The sequence below is a fragment of the Electrona antarctica genome, assembly GCF_951216825.1.
Source record: "Electrona antarctica genome assembly, chromosome: 1".
In the NCBI taxonomy this organism is placed as follows: Eukaryota; Metazoa; Chordata; class Actinopteri; order Myctophiformes; family Myctophidae; genus Electrona; species Electrona antarctica.
Window position 1 is genome coordinate 22,906,092 of NC_136806.1, and position 23,218 is coordinate 22,929,309.

Genomic DNA, 23,218 nt, shown 5'->3' on the forward strand with positions numbered 1-23,218 from the left:
ATGCTGAATCCATTCCAAGCATTCGTTTTGCATAAAAACACTCATTGGGCTAAATTTGGCCATAGCAACTTGCCCAAAAGTGCTGACCTCATTACATTTTGGCAAGTCGCTATGGCCAAATTTAGCCCAATGAGTGTTTTTATGCAAAACTAATGCTTGGAATGGCTTCAGCATCATGACAACAACCTAGTTTGATATGTCACATGCTACTTAAAGCACAAGGAAATTTAGAAAATATTGCCTTATAATAGGATGTCAATGGTGGCCATACTGTACAGGCCATTTTCAACACTTTCCCCTCAGACAATTCCAGGCAACTTTCTTTCTGTTATTCAGGATATATTGAAGATGCAAAATCAGTTGAGTTTGTTTTTTTTGCAATTAGTTAGAGGTCAAATTACATTATTACTGGACTACTGGTGCTTGAGGTGGATAAGCATCGGTTCCTCCCCCTGGAGTAGTGTCCTTAATCCATGTTAATCCTTCGTCCAAATGAAAGCCACCAAGGTCTTTGCTATGGCTGCTTTGAACTATACAATTTAAAGTCTTCCATCAAACCATAAGAGACAAATATTATTTTTACCTTTAGAAAACGATAACTGGGACTCAAAAAGAGGTAAGACCTTTAGGATTTATTTAGCAAGAATGTCACATTTCTTGAGAGCTGTATGTATTTATTAGCCAGTGGTTGTTTGTTTTAGCCAGTAGTGGTATAGGCTACTTGAGTCGAGATACTAGATCCAGGTCAAATATTAGGCTACTTGCTCTGTCAAATTTGTAAAGGCTAGCTTGTAGGGCTCAAAGTAGTTCATTCATAATGTAGCTAGTTACTGCTAGTATACCTTTCCTTCCTAGAAATGTAGTGAGAAATGAGTCAATAGTACAATGGTTGTCTTTGAAATGTAGTGGCCAAAATACAAAGTCAGAGAAAGTACAGATATGCCTCTCAAGATTCAAGAATGTACACGTATGTATTAGTACTCAAGTAAATGTACTTTGTTACTGTCCACCACTATTAGCCTATATGCAATAAATATCCAACAAGCTAATATGGGCTTGACAGGCAGCTTACTGCATTCATATCCCCATGGTCTCCTGCTCTAAATTGTGTCTCACAGCACAAGACGATGGAGCTGCAAAGTGACCTTTCAACATTTCAGAGAAACAACTACAAGCATCCGTGAGTTAGTGTGTCATTGGGTGTATGTGTGTGTGTGTGTGTGTGTGTGTGTGTATGTGTGCCACCCAAAAAATTATATTCTATCAATTACACACACCATGAAGCCTTGAATTCATGGAGATTTTTTTGTTTTTGTCGCATTCCTAAGCTAACAATTTAATGTTTGGTGGAGTCTCAAAGACTCCGCCATGGCGGTCATCAAATTATTGGCTTAGGAATGCGTCAAAAGCAATAAAAACCTCCATGAATTCAAGGCTTCATGGGCTGTGTAATTGATAGAACACAAGTCATATTTTGTGTAAAAACAATGTGAGTACTTATTCCACCACTGGTTCTTCCATGCAGCAGCAGCAAGGCTGTACGTCTGCAGTGGCGCTGGCAGGAGCTGAGGGACAGAGAGTGTCGAGCCCAGCAGCACAACAGACAGCTGCTGCAGGACTTTGAGAGAGCCCAGGAAACACTGAGAGAGATGATGGCCCGCACTGCTGCTATGAAAATGATACGGGTGAGAGAGAGAGGACAGAGACCTTCACATGTAGGCCTGTATGTGCACCACTGAACTGACCCCACATATTAGGACCTTTTTGTGTTATCCTTTTAGCCTAAATGTCTGACTGTACCTTTTAAATGTGTTGTAGGCCTATATAAAGTAATCAATCAATCAATCAATCAATCAATCAATCGTGGTGGTCTCAAGGTTTAGCAGATAAATGAACAAAGCCATGACAATGATGACACTCAAAGGAGTAGTTCATCCAAAAATGACTTATTTTCTATCAATTACACACACCATGAAGCCTTGAAATCATGGAGATTTATTTCGTTTTTTGCATTCCTAAGCTAATAATGTTTGGTGAGTGGCGGACTCTCCAGTAGGAGACTCTAAAACATCCACAAATTCAAGGCTCCATGGTGTGAGTAATCGAGAGAAAAAGTCATTTTGGGGCTGGACTATCCCTATAAGACAGAAACATACAACTCTTGCTCCTCGACAAGACTTTACTGTCATGGACACCATGTCCTAAATGTAGTCCTATACGCCTGCCATGTTGGGGACCAACACAGGTGTTTCAATTTGTCTAAACAACAGTCTGATTGGCCTTTAACTAAACTAATTAATTTGTTTGCAACACCTGTTTGGTCCTCAACATGGCGGGTGTAGGACTATTTGAAACTCATGATTACACTGTATCTGCATCTTTCACCCCTGCAGCTGGACTATGAGAGGTACTTAGATGAGATCACCCCCTGCTGGCAGGAGCCTGCTCAGAAGGTGCCTGCAGTTCACTCAAACATCAAACAAAAACAATCACCATCACCCATCAAGTGTCTCCCCGTCTCTCCATCTCTTTAGTAAATAGAAAACACATTTTCAGGTTGGGATACAAATTAGCAGGATACAGGCTGAACAAACTGTTAGTGATGAAACAAAATGAGAAGACTAAATTGGAACACGATCAAATTTAAGCAGATAAATTATCTTTTGGGGGGTTCTCTCTTAATTGGATGAAATGTTAACTCACCCGAACATTTATTCTGTCTTTATTAAAGTGCTGGAGGGACTGAATACTATTTAAAAAATATTCTTTAATGACACAGCTGACAGGACAGCCCCTTAAACGCACGCACGCCCTCAATTTTGTTGAATTTACACTTTCTCAAGTGTGACATTTTGTTTGTGTGTCTAAAATATGTTGTTTCTTCAACAGAAGATGGAGAAACATTTGAAGGAGTGCCTTAAGAGAATGGAAGAGAGAGAGAGACAAGCAACTCAGCCTCCCATAGAACTACCATCTTCAAAAGGTCATTTCTCACACGCACGCACGCACGCACGCACGCACGCACGCACGCACGCACGCACGCACGCACGCACGCACGCACACACACACACACACTCACACACACTCACACACACTCCTCACTGGTATTTCTTACATCTCTTTAGGTCAGAAGAACAACCAGAAAGGTACTGTGCCAAAAGACTACTACAGCCAAAATGGTCACCTGGACTACAATTTGGATGACACCGCTTATGCCAGAATTCAGTCTTCCTGGCTGACTCACACTGGCTTCCAGTCAGCCCGTTTTCCTGACAGAAGGCCCAGTTACTTCCAGGGTTCCTCCCATGGGCCTCGGCCTTCATCCCACTCGTCTCCCGTCTCCCCACACCGAGCTCAGCCAGTCCAGCCCTATCAGCTTTCTTCCGCATCCACTTATCGTCACACAGTTCCTCTCCTGGGGCCACCGCTTTGGGCTGATACCCAGACCGACTGCCCCTTTACCTGGGGGGCACCTGGCCCCCGACTTCCCTGGACTCAGGCTCAGCCGTCTGTGTCTGAGCATACAGGTTGGGGTCTGATGCAGCAGGGTGTGGAGGAGCGTGTCGAGAGGTGCACAGGTCCAAAGCCAAAGGAAGAACTCACAGGGGACGAGAGATGCAGAGACAGCAGCGATCATCGTTCTCAAGAGCTGGACATTAAGCCTGGTGAGAAGAGAGATTCACATTGGCTAAACAGCCTGCATCTGTCTGCATATGTATATCGATAGTTAGACAGACAGGCAGATTATATGCTTGCCTGTGTTTACATGTGTCCGTGTCCTATAGTTCGTCTGTCCAGTGGCCATGAAAGCAGTGTGACCAGCACAGATTCCAGCCAAGCAAGTAGAAAGAGCAGCCAAAACCGAAAACAGAGGGAGAGAAGAGGAAGAGCAGGAGGACGACGTTCCACAGACGATGAAGGCAGCCGTCAGCAGTAAGCAATAAGCGGCCTGATCAGATTCTCATTTCTAATCCAATCTTTCCTTACAGCCACAAACTGTCATCACACTTTCCTACACAGTAAATGTCATTGTTAAATTAACAGTGTAAAAATGGACCCCTTCTCAGTTAATTTAACATTGGTTTTATTGACCAACTTCTTTAATAGCAATAGAAATATTATTTCATCGTCCCCAACAACTAACCACCCTAACAAATACTCAATTACCTAACCCTAACCCTTGTTCCTTTATCCCTCCTACTAATGTCATTCATTCAAGCTAAATGTATAAAGCATGACAGTGAAAGTAGAGCCAGTGAAGCCCAGGAAAAACAAATGCCATATGTCATCCCTCTCTCTTTTCTTTGTCACTCACTGGTCATCTGGGACTCTTAGTGCAGCTGCCATTGCCCCAGCTTCTGTGGACCAAAGCTCAGAAAGCGACGGATCGTTGGAGATAAGCAATGGCAGGATCATGAGGAGTGTGGGTCAGTCAGTCACCCCCTTGAGGGTGGAGAAGAGCAGGGAGAAGAACAGGAGTAAGAGGAGTCACTCGAGGAGTCAGACAAGTGTTAGTACAGAGTCCTTAAGTCAATCAGAAGAACCTGTGAGTCAAATATCAGGGAATCCAAGTCCTGAAGACCAATCGGTGAGTAACAGAGAGTCAGTGAGTGACATACAGGAGTCAGAAAGTGTCAACACAAGGACAGGAGACAATGGTGATACAGATGACACAGTGAGCGAGAAGAGCATCAGCGCCGAACAGAGGAGTGTGTCGGCAGATGAGGGAGAAAAAGGCAAAGAGGAGGAAATAGGAGAAGAGGACGAAAACAAAGAGAGCAGCCAGCAAGAGGAGGACCAGGAGAGTGAGAATGATGAAGGGGAGGGGTTTGTGAGGAAGAGTCTACCAGAGAAGGATGGAGAGTATGATGAGGATGAGACAGAAGGACATGGGTCAGAGGGGGAAGAAGAGGATGGAGAACGGTCAGATGAAGAAAGTGTGGAGGACTACTCCGCCACCACTCAGGACAGAGAGATGGAAGCGGACAGATGTGTAGGAAGTGAGGAAAGCAGAGAGGGGGAAGATGATGCCTCTGATGAGGGGGAGGGAGGTGCAGAAGAAGAGAAGTGGAGGAGTGATGTTGGAAAGGACTCCCAAGTAGCAGAACCAGAGAACGAAAGAGATTCAGATTCAGACAGTATCATCTCGCCACAAAACCACAGGTACAACACATACACCTCACAACTATATAGAACATACAAGACCCTTGTGGTCTTGCATGATTATGTCTTAATATGCCATATGATGGCCATGAAAGCCACTTCTTTCATTTTCAGATCTAACAGAAACATACATACTATTCCAGAGGAGGTAGAGGAGATAAAAGTCAGTGATGACAATGGAAAAGAGAGTCCGAAGGACTACTCTAAAGAATTGAGTGATGAAGAGGATGACATTGAATATCTTTTGGCCCCACAAGCAGAGATGCAAAAAAAGGAGTAAGTAATTGTAACAGTTTTGTTGTTTGGTAGGGAAGTATGACTGTATACAGTTAATTCAATTCTGATACAGGTCTGATTGATGTTCACCTTCTCAAACCTCATCTTGACTTACCTGTACTTTAAGGGAAAATGTCCAGAAAGGCAGTGACAAACCCGAAGGTACCGTATGTTTACTCTTAAAATAAGTTGAAAATCATATCAGGTAGGCCTATATTAGGTGTCTGAGTGATTGATGCCTCCTTTGTTTTCCAGTTGTATGTGAAGACTTGGCGAGTTTCTCTGAACAGCCAATCTCAGAGATAAAGGAAACCCAGGACACAGACTCTGAGTTTGACCACTTCTATGACTAAACCAGATCCATTTAAAACTTCATTATAACGAACAAAACATACCCGGTGAGTCATTTGGGGTTGGATGAATCCCAATAAAATAATTCAATAGCAAAAGAATTTAGTAGTGTCCAGACTTGTTTTTCCCCCTTTGAAGAAACTGAACGTAGAGGAGAGCAACTGGGATCATTTTTATTTCAGTAGTGACTTGATATATAATATATTGCAACACTGTCATTACCTTTCAAGAGACATGGATAGATATTTTAAGGTTTTTATTTATTATGAAATATCCTCCACATCAATGGTCTACAATTCTCACGCCTGGGGGGAATATATTTGTTTGGAATATGCTGCTGAGCATGTCAGGTCTTCCTCCACAGGAGTCCTTATTATACAATATTTTAAGCATATGTTGTCATTTGCAGAGGGAGATAATTTATTGAAAAACAAAAACAAGGCTGATGTACCCAGCAAGAGGAACTCATCCTCAAAAACGACTGCAGCATACAAAGTACACAATATGATCATTTATTTATAGTACAAAAATATGGCTAAATCGCTTCTAATCTTCTGGGTTTTGAATTACATGCCACTTAATCCAGTTTTGTACATAGAACAAATTCTGTTTCAGATCTACACAACAATTAGTGATAATGATCCAATTTCTCAATGTTCATTAAATCTTCACCACCTGGCCTGCTAAACAGGGGCTGGCTCTCTTCCCATCCTCCAACGGGGCACTGCGCTGGATAAGCAGTCTGCAATAGGTTCCACCCACCTGCCCCTTGGTCAGCCGCCCTGGATTGACGCACACACAGCCAATCACATCCTGCGGACACATGGACACATTTTGTTGAAATCTGCATAATCATTCAAGACAAAAAGATTTAGTGTATGCACGTGTGCATAATGGAGTGAAAATAATTCAGTTTATATGGTCTCAATCTCATTATTGTCATTGTAATATTACTATAAGGGCATGCACCTGGGTGGACAAACGTTTTTTACCAGCACAAATAGAACAGCAGCACAGAGAACACAGAGAATAATGCCATGTGAAGGTTTGTATCATGCATTTTAATGGAAGTAAATGCAAACCAAAAACCTGACATTCAACCTGTGGACATTGATGTATTTTGCCTGCGTACAGCCATAGTCTGGGTGCTTTGTTAACTTTTGTAGAAATGTTTGGAACCGACAAAAGAGCCACTTCACTATATTATTGTCCCATTTCAATTTCTCGATTTGAGCAACTCTCAAAATCTTTCAAAGATCCTTGTGCAGGGAAATCGTCAAAGCTTTACATCCCTGAATGTATAGAACACACCCTCTTTCACATGCCATTCTATTTCGAGAGTCAATTGGATGATGCTTTTGGGGGCTTCCGTTCCGCTTTTTTTTTTTTTGTGACCAACTTTTTATTTTGTTTTTTTAAAAGAAATAATTAAAGCGTTCCGCTTTTTGGACTGGAAAGGGGATGTGGAGGAGTTCACAATCTGCCTTTTGTCTTTAACCAATTAAGACCCGAGGCCTACAAATGCCTTCTAAATCAGTAGTTCTCACACGTAACATTTTTCCAAAATGTTCATAAAAATAGCAGATGAATAAGCTCGTTGCACAATGTGACGCACTGTGAGCTTGTATATCTGCTATTTTAAATAGCCAATGCTAAAATCTCAAACAATCTGTTTGCATTGCCTCAAGTGTTTGCATGTTCTTGCAACAATTTAGTTTACAAACACAATGAATTTCATTTCTTGATCAAATAGATAAATTGTTTGCAAACTGTGTGTAAGTGAGAGGAAGCAAAGGGTGTTACAGCAAAAGGAAGGAAGCTGGGTACCCTGATGAAGTAGCGTAGCTCAGAGGGAACGATGAGAACGTCGGGGGTGAGGGGCATTTGGCCGTAGCTCTGGAACTTCTCATAGTCCATGTTCATGTCCTCCACGGGAGGGTAGAGTGGGTAATAGCTGTTCATCCACACATGGTGAAGGGAAAAGGGGACAGGGGAGTTGTCAACATGTTTACAGGCTGTAAATGTAATGCTTATTGTGGATTCCGTTTAGATGTTCGTTTCTCTCACCTCCTCTGGGTCAACATGTGCTTCAGAATGCGTGAAAATCTGTCAGATCCGGCAGCACTGAAATACAAAACAATGGTTGATGACGATAACAGCAGCGGCTACTAAAAGAAAGAGATCCAGATACTGCATTGCTCGAAATGTTTATCTTTTGATGATGATAAAACATAATATAAGTGTGTAGACTACTAGAACTAGACTCTAGTAGCAGTGTCACCTGTGGATGTGAATATTTGACTTCCTTCACATTTTTGGTGATATAATGTAGTGGCTCACTTCTCTTTACCTCACCCCATCACTGGGGAAGGTCATAAACCTTTGTGAAAACAAGAAGTTTAACTTCTATATGTGCAAACAGACACTTCCTCACCAGCTGATCTCTTCTCCAGCCATGTGGAATAGGATGTCAGTGGAGCTTAGGCCAAAGGTCACGCCCTCAATGAGCAGGGTGCAAGGGTCAGGGACCAAGGTCACTCGCTGTATAACAAACATTAATAATTTGTTGTTAAATTCACTGCTCATTTTGTAGCCCCCAGTCACTGCTAATATTGTAGCCCATTTGTTGCATCGGGAAATGTTGTGATCTTGTAGAATGGTTATTTTTGTCATACTATAGGTCAGGAGGACAAAGTGGAAAATAGAGAAACAACAACAAAGATGTATGATTGTACAGTTGCATATGTGTCTGACCTCAGCCTGATCTTTGCTGAGGTCTGGCAGGGTGAAGGGTGGTTGTGGGTAGATGAAGTGGTGGTGAATGTCCCTCTGCGACGGCACAAACACCAGTCGACAGCCAACACTACAGCAGAGGAGAAGCCTTGGGTTACATAACATAATTGCTACAAAAACATGCATGCAGTTTATTATTGCAGCTTAGTTCAGAGCATTGCCGTTGCACGAGGTGTAACAGACCCCGAGAAGGCTAAACCTTTATTTTGAAGGGTATAACCGGAAGCGGAGGCCAGCTCCTTCCGGCCGTCACAAGAGGGCTATTTAAGTCCAGCTTGGCATGCGCAGCGGGAGGAATTGTTTGGTAATATGGACGGACGGTACGCGGAATCGCACAAACAAAAGTAATGTTTGGTGCGATCCCCACATGGACATGTAACTTTTAGACGAACAGATGAACGGACCTTGAGAGAGACGAACGGTTCAGACCTCGGTCAGGTCAGGTTTTCAGCTGGCTCAGGGAAGAGGACGACCCTGCCATGCATAGTCCACTATAGATAGGTGAATGTACTGTATCCGTCTGTGGGCAGGCATATGCTGTGCCTGTGTGTGCGTGAGTGTGTGCGAATGAGTGAGTAGACGACTAGAGGTATACAGTAGGTACTTTTGTTACGCTGTGATACTCGACTGCTGTCTTTTAGCATCAGTGTATTTTGTAATGTATTTTTTAAATGCTATGTATTTTAATGTAATGTATTGTGTAATGTTTTAATTTATTCCTGACTTGGAAGATTAGCCAAAAGGTTAAAAGAGATCAAAATAAAAAAAAACCTCAATGATTTAGTGCCTAGCTGGAAAGGGGAAAAGGGTATTTTTGTTTGGATGTTTTCTCTGTACTGTTGGCCACTTCACTAGTGTTTATTATAATTCTTATATTGAGTTTTATTGTCTCTCAATCTATTGTGTATTATGGTGGGCTGGTGGTTTATGATTCTGGATGCATTGTGTAGATTAGAAATGTAGGCTATGTATGAGAAATGTGCAATGCCAATGCATAAATGTGATTTAATTTGATATGTCTATAGATGTATTGTCAGGTTTATTGTTGCAGATGTAATGATTATTGATTGACCTTTGATGCATGTATTGTATGTTTTCTTTCAGTTTTCACGTTGACAGATTACAAATAAAACTGTAAAAATCAGGAGTCGAGCTTCAACTCCTTCATGTTCAGGTGTCCAGTGCCCAGGCTTCACAATCAGTGAGTGTACACCAAAGATGTTACTGTGCCCAAGAAGAAAATGTACCTTTTGGTGCCCTCCACGATGCTTTCCACACACCTGGAGAAAATGGCCTCAAATGTCTCAGTCACCTGTGCTTTCTATTAAGGAAATAGACAGTGTTGATAGTCAAGTAAGTAACTGCTGAGTATATGTAGCCATGCACCTCACGTAGCCAGACAATCAGAGATCTGGTGACATCTACATTCAATTGAACTGGGTGGAAACAAATTAATTCTGAGATTTGAAAAATAACTGCATTGCTGAACCAATGCAGAGACTTTCAGACAATCCTTCATATTCGGTGATCAGTGATGTTTATTTTTTCCAAAGCAAGCTTTGCTTGCCACCGTTCTATCAACAATTTAATTTAGATGTCACCACCAGATGTTGCTGGAGATCTGATTGTCTGGCTACAAGAGAATACATTACCAGTAACTTAAATAAAGAAATAATGTAGGGATCTGGATATGATTTATCTAATAGCTGCATCAGTGGTAATGAAAACTGTACCTCAATCTGTTCATGTTTAGAATCCACGAAGGGGCCCAGCTATACAGGATAGAAAAAGAGATTAGTTCAGTAACAAACACATAAATTAGAAAGTCATTTGAAGACTGCATCTCTGTCGTTGCTTGTGTCTGTAGTCTGTAGTAACTATGTGTAGTTGCACATAGTTAAATCTTCAGTGAATATCGGGTCACTCTCTCGCCACGTTTCCTCTCACTCTACACTATAATCTGTGGACAATCAAAAGGCTAGAACACCCCTGAAAAAACACTTCCGTGGGGTCGGTTTAAACAGCACAAGGAACTAGTTAATGACAAGAATGTTGGAGCTCGGGTGGCACAGGCTTAACGTACCTTCCCAATTAATTGTCACAATGAATGGAGAAAAAAAAAAAGACATTCCATTCATGGAATCGAGCTGGAATTGTGGGGAGACAGGAGGACTGGGGGATAGTACTGATGTTTGGTGGCATTTGATAAGAAAGAGGGAATACTCGCAAAACTTGTACGTGAGAACCAGAGAGCGAGAAAGTGCAAGAGAATGCAGGAACTCACCAGCAGGCAAACATCAGGGCGGTCTCTGACGATGACATTGATCAGGTCGAGGAGAGGGTCAAAGGTCAGGCTATTGGAAGGAGTGTATGGTCCACATGCCACCAGCACGCTCAATGACTCAGGGACTGTGTAAGAGTAAGGAAAACATCAATACAGTTAAAGCAGGGGCAAGTTGGTAAAGGGGTGAGTTGTTTGGTATTCATTATGATTATATGTTTACAAACTTGACATAAATCGCTTCATATTCAAATTCTGGGGAAGTACAGTGTTACTGACAGATATCTATACAGGAAACAGGTCCGTTCAGAGTTCCAGTGCAATGCCCACAACAATGTGCTTCCCCATGGCATGTGTTCCTTACCATGATCCATCTCCTGTTTCACCTCTGTGGAATAAAAAGGAAGAGGAACTCCCTAAAAAGATAGAAGATGATGCATGCAATCAATAGATTTGTACTGGAAAGATTTACGTTAGATGTCATCATGGGGTTTCAAGAATTATTGTATGGGTGAGGTGAGGTAAGCACTTAACAAGTCTGACCCAGTCAAGCACTGTGCCACTGACCTCATAGAGCTTAGTAGCCACCAGCTTCTTTCCTGTTGTGTTCATTCCTTCCATCACGACCACCTGGGAAGAGGACAGATGTAGGAGAGTTGTAATGAGAGGCAAATGCTCAGCTCAATTTAATTATATTTTTGCAACACAGAATCCGTTTAAGATTAAAGATTGTGATATAGCATAAGCGTCGTTTTTAATCAAGTTATGTAATTTTCTCAACTCACCCATCTGTTCTCTTATTTGCCTTTACCCACTCAATTAGTTATTATATAGGAATTAATTATGATTATTTCTTAAAACTCTCAAAGCAAAGGAACAATAGTAGATTCCCACAATATCAGGTTTTGTCCATATCCCCCAGCCCTAACTGTAGGCAGCAGCATTTGCATTGAGACTAGCTACATGCAGCCAGTGGTGAATCGTTACCCTTTCTCACTGTATACCAGTGTCATGTCTCACTCCACCAGTTGTTTTGTGTGCTTGATTATTAACCTATTCACATGAACTGTTGTCAGAGTTCTCGGTCAGACGCTGGGTGACACTCATTCCCAGGTCCATGGCATGCTCTTGTTACTCTGGGTGGTCCAATAACCTGCTGCACACGGACCTCAGTGCATAGGCAAAGGAGAAACCACCCCTCAATGTTGGTTCCTAGTTCCTTACCTCTTAACTATTGATACACCTGTGATTTTTGTGGGGTGCCGTTAACACATATCTAAGTGACCTTAACAGTCAGAGCATGCATCAACGCTGCATTTTTCATATCATCACAATGTGGTGGGTGTTCTACACTGGCCACATCAGTAACATGATCTAACTTATGAGTTCCCTCTGCTCACCTGACCAGGAAATAAGGAGTATTCTCCGAGCTCCGATAGGTCCACAGGTACTTGCTGACCACCTTGCTCTGGTCCCACTTCCAAGAGAACAGACTGTGCATTGAGTTTCCCATTGCTGTCACAGCACACCTGACCCAGTACAGTTACACTGTCCTAGAGGTGGAGAGATGGAGATAGTATACAAAGTACAAATGCACACAAATGCTAAGTAATCTTTACAAGGACAACGCTGCCTCTTTTCTTTTTTAAGCGTCAATCACTTCCACCAGGATTTCTGCAGTACCTGAGCAGGTAGAGAGGCAGGTGAAAACTCCTCAATGTTGAAGTGAGATTTCAGCTCCTCCCCAAGCTCTTCAATCTTCTCAGTCAACACTGGAAATGGCATACATGTAAAACCTCAATAAGACTCGACAACTTCTCTCCATCTACTACTTTCTTCTAGTATGGTTGTGTCTTTCTTTATTATTATAAATAAATTATACTAAATAGAAGAGCATAAGAGGAACTTTCTTTTACAATTAACAACCCACCAGTTGGAATACATTATACAATGTTAAATTACCCACACTTTATTCATTCCAAATAAATAAAAGTAAAAGAACATAACTTTATACACTAATACAGGCAGATCTTCACTTTTGGCTCTCACCATTTCTGATGTCACGGAGCCTCTGGAACATGTACTTGTAGGTGGTTTGCAGCGTGTCCTCTGGGGCCTCCAGGAGCCCTACTTGGACCGCATGTCCCTGGCTCTTCCTCCCAGACCAGCGAGTGCCCTGGACAGCTCCAAACGTTACCACAACCTCTCCCTTAGCCCCACGCTGGTTGTACTTCTGAGAAGGAGTTACACTACAGAGGGAGAGAGAGAGAGAGTACATTATAAAAATCCCTTACAAGGCTTACATACAGTAAGTGATCCCAGTAATATTTACTGTATACCCATTAAAACCAGGAAAGCATCTGCACCACTTTAACCATTTTATATTTTGGCTAATCAAAATCTAGAAAATTTGTGCAAATCTTTTAAAATGCATATATTTTTAAGCGAACATTTTAAAATAAAATCTTTAAATGTGTATTATTAGAAGGTAATAATAAAAATAAACAGCCTGGAACAAACATATTTTCAGATGTGGATCCGCAGCCAAATCATTTTGGGCGTCCTTGACATGAAAACGCTTGAGGAACACTTGATATAATAACATACGGTTTTCTGGTAAGGATTTAGAAGACATTTGTAGAATCGGCCTCAGGAATGTAATGGGACAGCTGGCTTGTGTTGCTTGCTGTGTACCTGGGAGAGAAGCTGGCAGGGGACAGCAGAAGTCCTGGACTAGCTAACAGAGCTGCACTCCTTTTGGAGTGGGGATTCTCTGGGGTAGTCAGAGGACGTTTCTGAGAACTCTAGATGCAAAAACACACCAAGGAAACTGGGAATGAATACAACATTAAATAGAAAATGAGATTGTCCGTAGCATGGAACTACAAGTTTCATTGACTTGACATCAAATTTGCTGTTTCTGAACAATTTCGGGCTATTATTTCAAAATACAAGTCCATGATATAATGAATTATTTCAGATGTAATGTTGACTTTTGATTTCTGACCGAGTCTAAATGAGAGCTCACCTTAGCAGGAGTGGAGTAGGAGTAGGAGTCTAGCAGGTTCTCTTCCTCCTCCTCTGCTTTAATTCTGGACAAATTACGTCAAGGCATAACATACTAGCGACATCACCAGATAGGCAGATACAACTTTAAGAAGAATTGCTGCATAGTGTGTTTGTGTGCAGTGGAAAGGATACAACTCCTGCAATGAGTGGATGTCTCTAGTTCTGTTTTGCATGTCATCCCTCTTTGAGGTTTGTTTTGCGCTTTGTTTTGCTTTGTGCTTCTTGGTTAAAATCTGTGCAGAAACCACACCATACATGTCACTCACAAACAAGAAAGTGCAACAAATATAACATAGCCAACATGAAACGCAACAGAGGAGGATTATTTTAAAGTATGTGAATTGAGTCTATTGACTACTTCTACTTCCAGCATAGTATTGAACATGGTACTCAAACAGAAACAATGTCTGATTATCTTACCTCATGTTCAAATTGTTCCAAGGTGTCTATGCTGAGTTTGAGTCCATTTTTTGTGGTGCTGAAAGCCACCCATTCTGGTACAATGTCTTCTGCCTCCAGTCTGTTACAAATACATTGCTCCACCACTGTATGATTAAAGTAAAGAGTCAGAGAGAACATAATAATATTATCATCAATAATCGATCAAGAAAGAGTACAACTGACAAAATAATAACTATCAATCATGTCATAAATCTAATTAGTGGAACTACATTTGTCAAATATTAACATTGTGTGCGTTAACCTAACCAGTATGTATATACCCCATTTACTTACTCTTGTCCAGAACCAAATCATCGTCGCACGCTATGTCGAATACGTCCAGTTCTGCCTTTAAACCTTCTGAGGTGACCATCGACGCCATTGCTTTATGTAATATTTCGATTAGTTAGCCGATTTAATGTCTTAAATGTCAGTCCAAGTGCTCGTACAAAACAGCAGCTGAATGAAAGACAGCAGGAGATCAATGTTGTGATGGTCTCTTGCTAGTTTAGCCTTTCCTCTCCGTCATAACAAAGCGATTCCCTTTACAAATGCTACACTTCTCAATTCCTGGAAAAGGCCATTCAAACAAAACAACCATTCAATTCGGCATAATAACAAAACAATATAATATCGAAATCAATTTGCTGTCACTGTACTTTTCATTTTGCCGCGGGAAAAGTGCTCCCGTCTGTCGTTGGCGGCCGGAATTTGCGTCACAAAGCAAAACGTGACACTTCCTTTAGTGTTTTTTACGGCGACTGCCAATCTGCGTTAGGTGCATTATCACCACCTACTGCTCAGGAGACTGTGTGTGTGTGTATGTGAAATGCACAGAGGCTAATGTGAAATTGTGAATGTGACAATAAACATACAATCTTGAACCTTGAATTACATGACTGCTGAATTCACTCTTGCTACAGATAATCACAGTCCTGTGAACCAATATTCAGGCGTCAATCAGCTTGCAATGGGCATTAGGAGTAGGACCTCCTCTCACCTATTCCAGTATTGTCTTTCTACCTTACTATTCTTTTTTTTATTTTACAAAACAATAGAGCAGAAGGGATGATTTGGAATGGTATGTAACATAATTAAATTGAACTCTGTAGGGTAGAGTGATAGTGGCATCTACTGCCCATTTTAGAAACTAACCAAATTACCTGATATGTTCTTATTTTATCATTTTTTTCTTTTTGTAAATACATGTATTATTTTACATCTAACCCAGTGTTGTGTGTCCATTTTTATGTTGCAACCTTTGAAGTGGTCATAACAGTATATAAAAAATGCACACTGCACAGCCATGACTGTCTACAATATTATTGGAATATTGTATATTACAATATATTGTACACCAACTCACCAAACTGGCCTTGAGCATATCATGTGAATACCAATTTGTTTATCTCAATCTGGACCAACTGGTTTCCACATTACACAAAAGTCAACCAGCGTTATTATACATTCATTGTGTGTGTGTCAAATGTTTAAACACTGCAATAAACTGTGTTCTTAACTTTTGTATTAACTTTTTTCCCAAGGACGAAATACAATAATAAATAAACCTAAATTAAGTTCTAAATGAAGACGGTGTGAAAAAACTATAGCCCACAAAGTTCAGTTAAACACATATCTATATTCAACTTATCTTACATTGCTGTTGAATTTATGTCTGTTAAACGGGCAATTAAATAATCATAATGGCATTCACTGTAATGCATCAAAATAAATATATTTTCAAAAAGGAATTGCCTCCATTGCATTCACTGTAAAACAACACATTCAAAAGAACTGATCATATGGAAACACAGGGATTCTTAGATTTCTCTCCTGGTTGGAGTGCCGTTATCAGGAGGTGTGTCCATCTGTTGAAGTAATAAAATATTAAAATACTATGGATACAAATAAAGCTCATATGTTTCCAGGGTTGGCTGATACTGGATGACTGAGCACAGCAATAGGCTGTTCCACTCACCTGTGTCAAGTAGCACTTTTTCCGGGGAACGAGTTTACATGATATGACCTTCCTCAGTGTATCATGCAGTGATGTTGACAACTCATGAGTGTCATGAACCTGGGAGCAGATATGTCACACCTGTTTACTCTTTAGCACACATATCCCAAAACTATTTCAGTCTGTTGGTTAACTACTGGTTAAGAGTAAAACTACATCATTTGGCATTTTGTTTTCACTGTTCAGTTTCAAAATATGCTTACATTCATAACAACATAGATTATGACTCTATATTATTGTCAAACATAGTCAAAATCTTTCACAAATAGTTGAAAATAGCAGATCATCTACAAGCTCACAAGAATCGCATCGAAAGGTCGTACGGCTAAAATGCTTGTCATAATTGTGAAGACAATTTAAAAGGAATAACAGAATTCCACACTCAGGCCCTCATTTATCAATGGGGGGTAAAATCTGCCTCAAATTCGAGCGTCGGTTTTGGAGTACAGGTCGGCACGGCATTTATGAAGTGATCGCAAACAGCTGATCCTTGCTTAATTTCGTTCCTAGTGTTGATAAATGTGACGGCTGAAATCAATCTAGCAAGCCCTATGAAATCAAGCCTCACCCTCGCTTTTGCAACATGAACAACACACACGCACACACACACACACACACACACACACACACACACACACACACACACACACACACAGCTGCAGCAGTCCACTCTGCACTCTCCAACGTCTCTCCATGTCATGAAAATATTCCAGCAGACTGAGCAGAGGCAGCGCAAATCCTCGCATGTATGCGCTTATGTGTTTAAATGGCTTAAGCATCTAACTTGCAACATTGTTTTTAATTGCGCGATTTTAATTGCTTGTACACTTGGAAATATCTTACCAATTTCATATGACATGCCTTTACACATTTTTTTTTCCATGTGTATAATATGTATTTTATATACATACATTTAGAACTAAGTGAATAGGTTTAGATGCCTGTGACAGCCTGTCAGCTGGTCAGACAATGCTGCTCCGCTTGTCTACGACAAAAAAACAGGTGAGGACAAAGCCTACGACAGCTCCCGACCTGACGTGATATTTGGACGGGCGCACGCCAAATTTCAAGTTCACGCTGGAATGATAAATGCCGAAAATTGCGGCGATTTCGGCATGCGCCCATATTTTGGCGTACGTCGCGTTGATAAATGAGAGATTCACTCTAAATCTTTAAGCATAGAATATATGTATGCATTATGCTGCTGTGTCCCTAGTCCCTACATACCCTCATACTGTCCAGACAGGCACTCCTGAAGTCCACATTACTGCTGCTGCTCACAATAGAGATGACAGAACTCACAATCACCTCACGAGCTGAGCACAGCTTCTCTTGGGCCTGACACATCATATCGTAAAAACACAAATAAGTCTAAAGTGCATTATATACGGTACTATAACAAGGCAAAATTTAACATGTAACATTTTTGGCTTTATTGTGCCTCTGATGTGGCTTACCTTGTGTCTCCGTCTCTGGACTTGAAATGTATTCTTTAGCTGTGTCTGCAGTGCTGTTGTTACTGCCTGTTTGTTGTGACTCAAAATGTCCTCTAGGTGTCGCTCTAACAACTCCTCTGTGGCTGCAGGAGGGTTACAAATGTTATCAATACATTCATTCCTGATGGGTACTACTGACTGACAGGTGTGTTCTGCTGAGATCATTGCAACATTGAAAATATGTTAGTTATGTTAATGATTTAATGGTACAAAAAGGCTATGATGCTATGTACTTCCAGGGTATTGACTATAGTTGAGGGCTCTACTTTTTCATCACAAGTTCATAATCAATTGTCCTCCTCTGGGAAATATTATGTTATTTTGAGGTTTAATAATATGTGAAAACCAATGAACCACTATATACATAATGGCTTATAATTTGTTCTTGGAAACCCATACACAAACATAGCATATACTATATAGCCTATATATGGTTCCCTAAAACATCTCAAAGTATGAAATCATGGCCCACTGAGGACGACGTAGAGAGAGAGTGCACAGAGGCAATGGGTTCCAGCTGTATCCAGCTGTGACTCACCCATAACATCAGAGAGCTGAATGGTGAAAGGGTCACTGTGTTGCAGGAAGAGAAATAGCGTGAGACTCTGCTTTATAGCGGCAATGCTCCATTCTGGCTCCAACTCTTCTCTGTTTTCATGCTCCACACTGTATACAGTGCCACTGCTGTGCACAAGATCTACAGCACACATTACATATTACTTTTTCAAAGTAGAGAAGAAGATGAGAAACAGAAAGAGAACAAAATAAGTGTCCAGTATGATGGCATCTGGTTTCGAGAGTAAGTAAACTTTGGAGGCATTTTGGTAAATACTGCATTTGTGCAATACTTTGTTATTGAAAGTCGTTGACATGTTGTAATTACCAGCAGTCTTTCTTTTGGAAAGGCATTGAGCTGTATAACAAACAAGCATTTTTATGTGACATTTGATTTCACTGAATGTCACTCATTGATTGTCTTCTGGACGACACCATAAAGCATTACACTTGTTTACAATAGGGTCCACCATTTTCAATTCATCTGAACATTTAGAGACATACAAATATACAAATGGAGATATGTTTTGCCAAAGGGACTTTTGTTGTGGCAGATTTTATTTGTCAAGTTTGGGAAAGAAGACAGAGTACTGTATAAATCTGAGTTGTGGGCTGCTCAGACACACAAAGTACTGTTCCCTCAGCACCACCTGATCCAATCCAAGTGCGCTTGTGCCATGGTCTCTCGAGACTGAAGGCCGCTACTAAATATAATGAATTATGTAATGTAAACATGCTGTAAATGCATGAATTATGTAATGTAAACATGCTGTAAATGCAATTGTGAAGTGGTGTCTTATAAACCCATGAGGGTTGGGCATGCACATTGTGTGCAGGACACGAAAATAAATAAACAATCAATCAAAATATACACTTATATAACAAAGAACTGGAAATTATCAAAAAGGAGGTAAAAAGGGGGAGTTAACAAAAACTAAACTAAAAACACAATCTAGATGTGAGAAGAATAAAGTATAAACATATAACCAATAAACATAAAACAAGTAAGACTTTAGAAAATATACACTCGTATGTGCATGCATGTGAAGGTGGAGGGTTACCTGTGAAGGTGGAGCAGTGGAGGCCACTCAATCCCAGGTCCTGGCAGTCAAGACTAGTGGGCAGGTCATTGAGGAAAGCTGAGGGACCCAGGAGTGGCAAGTTACTGGGGCTGTAAACCAACACCTGGTCACATATACAATCAAGGAAGATAATATATATCTACAGTATATGTGCATATGTCAATATACACACTATTATGATATATGATACGTCCATCTCATATTGTAATACAAAAGGTAAAGGATATTTTTATGTGTGTAAGCCGAGTTGCCAGGTTGGGGTACGGCAGCACACAGGGGCTGATTATGGTGAGTGGCTGGAGGCTGAGCTCTCCAAACAGGCCTCTGTCCATGGCTTCAGTGGTGATAGTGATTGGCAACCTGGCTCCAAGGTCAGGGTGCCCTCCCTGACAGCAGACTCTTTCTCCTATGCACGCTGGCAGCCTGCAAACAACCGGAAGGAAGAAATAAGTTCAAGGGGCACCTTGAGGGCTCAACCACTTATTGTGCATACTGAAAACATTGTAGGTCTGCATTTGAAGCAAGACCTGTGCCACGTCATTCGCTCCTGTCTCCCTCCACGGTGTTGTCTAATAATGCAGGAATGGCTAAACATCCTGTTTTGGTATTTCACATTCTTGAATAAATAAAAAGGAACAAAACAAAACGCACGCACGCACGCACGCACGCACGCACGCACGCACGCACGCACGCACGCACGCACGCACGCACGCACGCACGCACGCACGCACGCACGCACGCACGCACGCACACACACACACACACACGCACGCACACACACACACACACACACACACACACACACACACACACACACACACACACACACACACACACACACACACACACACACACACACACACTACTCACTGTGCACTGCAGGTGACATCCAAGATCATTGCTGACTGGCCATTCAACATAACTTTGCTCTGTATTTTCCCACTGCAAGCACACATGGGAAACAATAACATGGCAAAATATTTAGGCCGGGAAGACCCGGAGGAAAGCCAAAGCGTTGGCTAAGCTCTCTTGTCTGCTAATAAAATAAGACTTTGGCGCTTGAGCTACAAGTGTCTCTCGTTAAAGAACCCTACCACAGCCACATATCGAACCCGGTCGCTTCGGCGGTGGGTTGAGTATTTTACATATATGACACCCATTTTCCACTTAGTTACTGAGTCCTACAGTACATGTTTCTATATTTTGAACCTATATTATGTTTTGTTTCTTGTTGTAAAAACCTAATTGTTGACAAGAAAGGCATACCTAAATATCCGTTCACATTTCCCCTCATCCGTGTCCATTTTGAGGTGGATATTCACCTGTAAAAAGATGAGAAGAGGCAACTTTCAGATGACAATCTCTTGGTTATAATATTTTGACTAATGATGGATGACCAACTAAAATGAGTCCTTCCTCACCCCTGCGTTTACCAGACTAAGCCCATGTAAGAAATCATCTGCACACAAACGCCACCCTGGACTGAACGGTGTACCCACTCTGGACTAGGGATACAGAAAAGGAAAAAAAGTTAATTACAGAATACAGACACAGGTTGATCACACCCTCCCATCATTATATAAAAGATTTTCAATTGATTTCACTCAAATTACAGTAGTTCCAATTTAATTTAGACATGAATCATTAATGATTTGATTTCAATATTGAAGAGGGAAATAATTGCCTGGTAATTGTTCACCAGGCATAAACAAGGGAACTTATATTAAATCATGCAAAAATACTTCTTCCAAGTGGTCACCTGAAGGGAGAGCAGGAAGTGGGGGGGACCATACATGTCAGTGAAGCCACGCAGTTCCTGAATGCCAGGCTCTGGGGCAGAGCACAGGACAGTAGAAGGAAACAGGCTTTGATACAAGTCTGTTTGGACCAACACAGGCAGAGGGCAGAGTGAGTGGACGAAGATATGTACAGTATAGGCTGTGTGTGCGTGCGTGCTGCGTGCGTGTGTTTGTGTACCTGGTTGGACTTCATCCAATAGTATATCTGCACACCATGGACCTGCAGCTGCAACTGTAAACACAGTCAGAGATGACACCACAGGCAGTATATACATTTTGAGCTTTGGAAAGGCAGGTTGTATCTTGATTTTGAGTGGTGCAACAACTCCTATAGATAGCTATGTGTGTGGCTGGGTCCCTGGGTCTGTCCCTGTGTCTGAGCACGAAAATAGTGTTATAGCGTTTGTTCACCGCCAAGTGTCACTGTAAATGGTAAATGGTAAAAGGTGCATTTATATAGCGCCTTTATCCAAGGCGCTTTACATAGATTGTGCATTACATTCACCCATTCACACACAAATTCATACACCGATTGCGGCGGAAGCCATGCAAGGTACCAACCAGCACATCGGGAGCAATTTGGGGTTCATTGTCTTGCCCAAGGACACTTCGACATGTAGACAGGAGGAGCCGGGAATCGAACCGCCGACCCATGGATCATTGGACGACCTGCTCTACCTCCTGAGCCACAGCCGCCTGCACTGTTGTGCAGCCTAACACACAGACACACACAGGCCATGGAGAATGGCTTGTACAGTACAGTACAGTACAGTACAGTACAGTACAGTACAGTACAGTACAGTACAGTACAGTACAGTACAGTACAGTACAGTACAGTACAGTAGGCTACAGCACCACTCACTTCAGACGGGTCTGATTTTCTTGAGATAAATTAAATTTGACAAATTTTGACCAAAACATAGCACAACATTTTTGTTGCCAGTTAGTCCTACCGATAATCTACAACTTTGAAGCAAATTTGTTTTTGTTTCAAATTGTGGAACAAGCAGGTCCTGTGCTGTTTTAAGAATTAAGACACAGTTGGAATTATTTCAGACTATACACTGTGGTTGTCATATTGTTACTGTAAGTGTGATATCATATAGGCCTACAGTAATTGTTTACCAGTACAGTGGTGATTTTCAGCTCTAGACCACAAGAGCACCAACAACCCTCCTGCTGCTGAGGAACCCTGACCAGCTGGCACCTCTCTCTGCTTCCTTAACAGCATCAGCCATTGTACAATCTATAACGGTTAAAAAGGGGAAAAAAAGAAAAAATGCAATAAAGACGACTCTGTCACTCTGATAATGGTGGGTTATTTTCGTTTAATACTTGCAACATTGAAATGCTACTACGCAACTCAGCTATGATTTGATTGCCTTAATTAATTCCTTGTGAACTGACGGGCTAGCTTATTAATTTAACAAAACGCCTGGCCTCCTAATTATAAATTGTTTCCTGCCTGCAACTAATTGAATTTAGGTAGGCCTACGGGTTATAATAAGCTTATACATGTTCAGTTCTCTTTCAGACATTTGGTTAGGCTAATAATAATTGCTAGCTATAGTGTACAACTGTACAAAGGAAGTCGTAAAACTTGCCTTATGTATTTCTCTCAGCATCTTCAGTGTCGTTCGTTGATGAGTTGCTGTTGACTCAGCTGGTTGGTTCCTGCTTCGCGCCAGATTATTTTTTTCCTTCTTCCCCCAAAAGCCAAATGTTAGGGAAATGTATGTTCCGTAGTACGACGGTGTCGCTTGCTGTTCCTTCCAGAGTGCAGCCAATCAATCATTTTATGAATCATAACATTGTTTTTATGGAATCATACATTCACTCACCACAGTGACCACACCAAATTGGATTAGTTTCCTTTTTTGGAATTTGATGGTTAA

The 23,218-nt window shown here is 41.3% G+C and overlaps 3 protein-coding genes across 3 annotated transcripts; 1 reads left to right on the forward strand and 2 right to left on the reverse strand.

Moving 5' to 3' along the window:
* Window positions 1-959: 959 nt before the first annotated feature.
* On the forward strand, window positions 960-5,832 carry LOC306917965 (uncharacterized protein; the record flags this gene model as incomplete). Its single annotated transcript, XM_079496012.1, has 10 exons — window positions 960-967; window positions 1,526-1,685; window positions 2,394-2,453; window positions 2,890-2,983; window positions 3,126-3,665; window positions 3,786-3,933; window positions 4,336-5,163; window positions 5,278-5,439; window positions 5,567-5,601; window positions 5,695-5,832. 10 exons carry the CDS (start codon window positions 960-962, stop codon window positions 5,790-5,792), a joined length of 2,133 nt encoding a protein of 710 aa, XP_079352138.1. The 3' UTR covers window positions 5,793-5,832.
* Window positions 5,833-6,288: 456 nt separating this feature from the next.
* pola2 (polymerase (DNA directed), alpha 2) lies at window positions 6,289-15,108 on the reverse strand. The gene is made up of 18 exons (XM_079497736.1): window positions 14,669-15,108; window positions 14,354-14,478; window positions 14,066-14,166; window positions 13,893-13,956; window positions 13,559-13,668; window positions 12,914-13,113; window positions 12,548-12,636; window positions 12,265-12,417; window positions 11,432-11,494; window positions 11,229-11,280; window positions 10,868-10,992; window positions 10,317-10,355; window positions 9,831-9,904; window positions 8,545-8,653; window positions 8,225-8,331; window positions 7,858-7,914; window positions 7,618-7,744; window positions 6,289-6,603 (listed from the first exon to the last, which is right to left on the reverse strand). Exons 1-18 carry the CDS (start codon window positions 14,754-14,756, stop codon window positions 6,451-6,453), a joined length of 1,836 nt encoding a protein of 611 aa, XP_079353862.1. The 5' UTR covers window positions 14,757-15,108; the 3' UTR covers window positions 6,289-6,450.
* Window positions 15,109-16,147: 1,039 nt separating this feature from the next.
* On the reverse strand, window positions 16,148-22,561 carry top6bl (TOP6B like initiator of meiotic double strand breaks; the record flags this gene model as incomplete). The annotated part of the gene is made up of 12 exons (XM_079496024.1): window positions 16,148-16,242; window positions 16,353-16,451; window positions 17,619-17,729; window positions 17,849-17,970; window positions 18,426-18,584; window positions 19,504-19,581; window positions 19,736-19,947; window positions 20,395-20,466; window positions 20,791-20,846; window positions 20,946-21,029; window positions 21,502-21,555; window positions 22,496-22,561. 12 exons carry the CDS (start codon window positions 22,559-22,561, stop codon window positions 16,195-16,197), a joined length of 1,161 nt encoding a protein of 386 aa, XP_079352150.1. The 3' UTR covers window positions 16,148-16,194.
* Window positions 22,562-23,218: the final 657 nt, after the last annotated feature.

Coding starts and splice junctions, on each gene's coding strand:
- pola2 (XM_079497736.1), bottom strand. CDS start 14,756: ATGGCGTCGATGGTCACCTCAGAAGGTTTAAAGGCAGAACTGGACGTA. Junction 13,114..13,558: donor CCTGCCAGCTTCTCTCCCAG/GTACACAGCAAG, acceptor CTCCCTCTGTAG/TGTAACTCCTTCTCAGAAGT. Junction 10,356..10,867: donor GCCCTGATGTTTGCCTGCTG/GTGAGTTCCTGC, acceptor TATCCTGTATAG/CTGGGCCCCTTCGTGGATTC.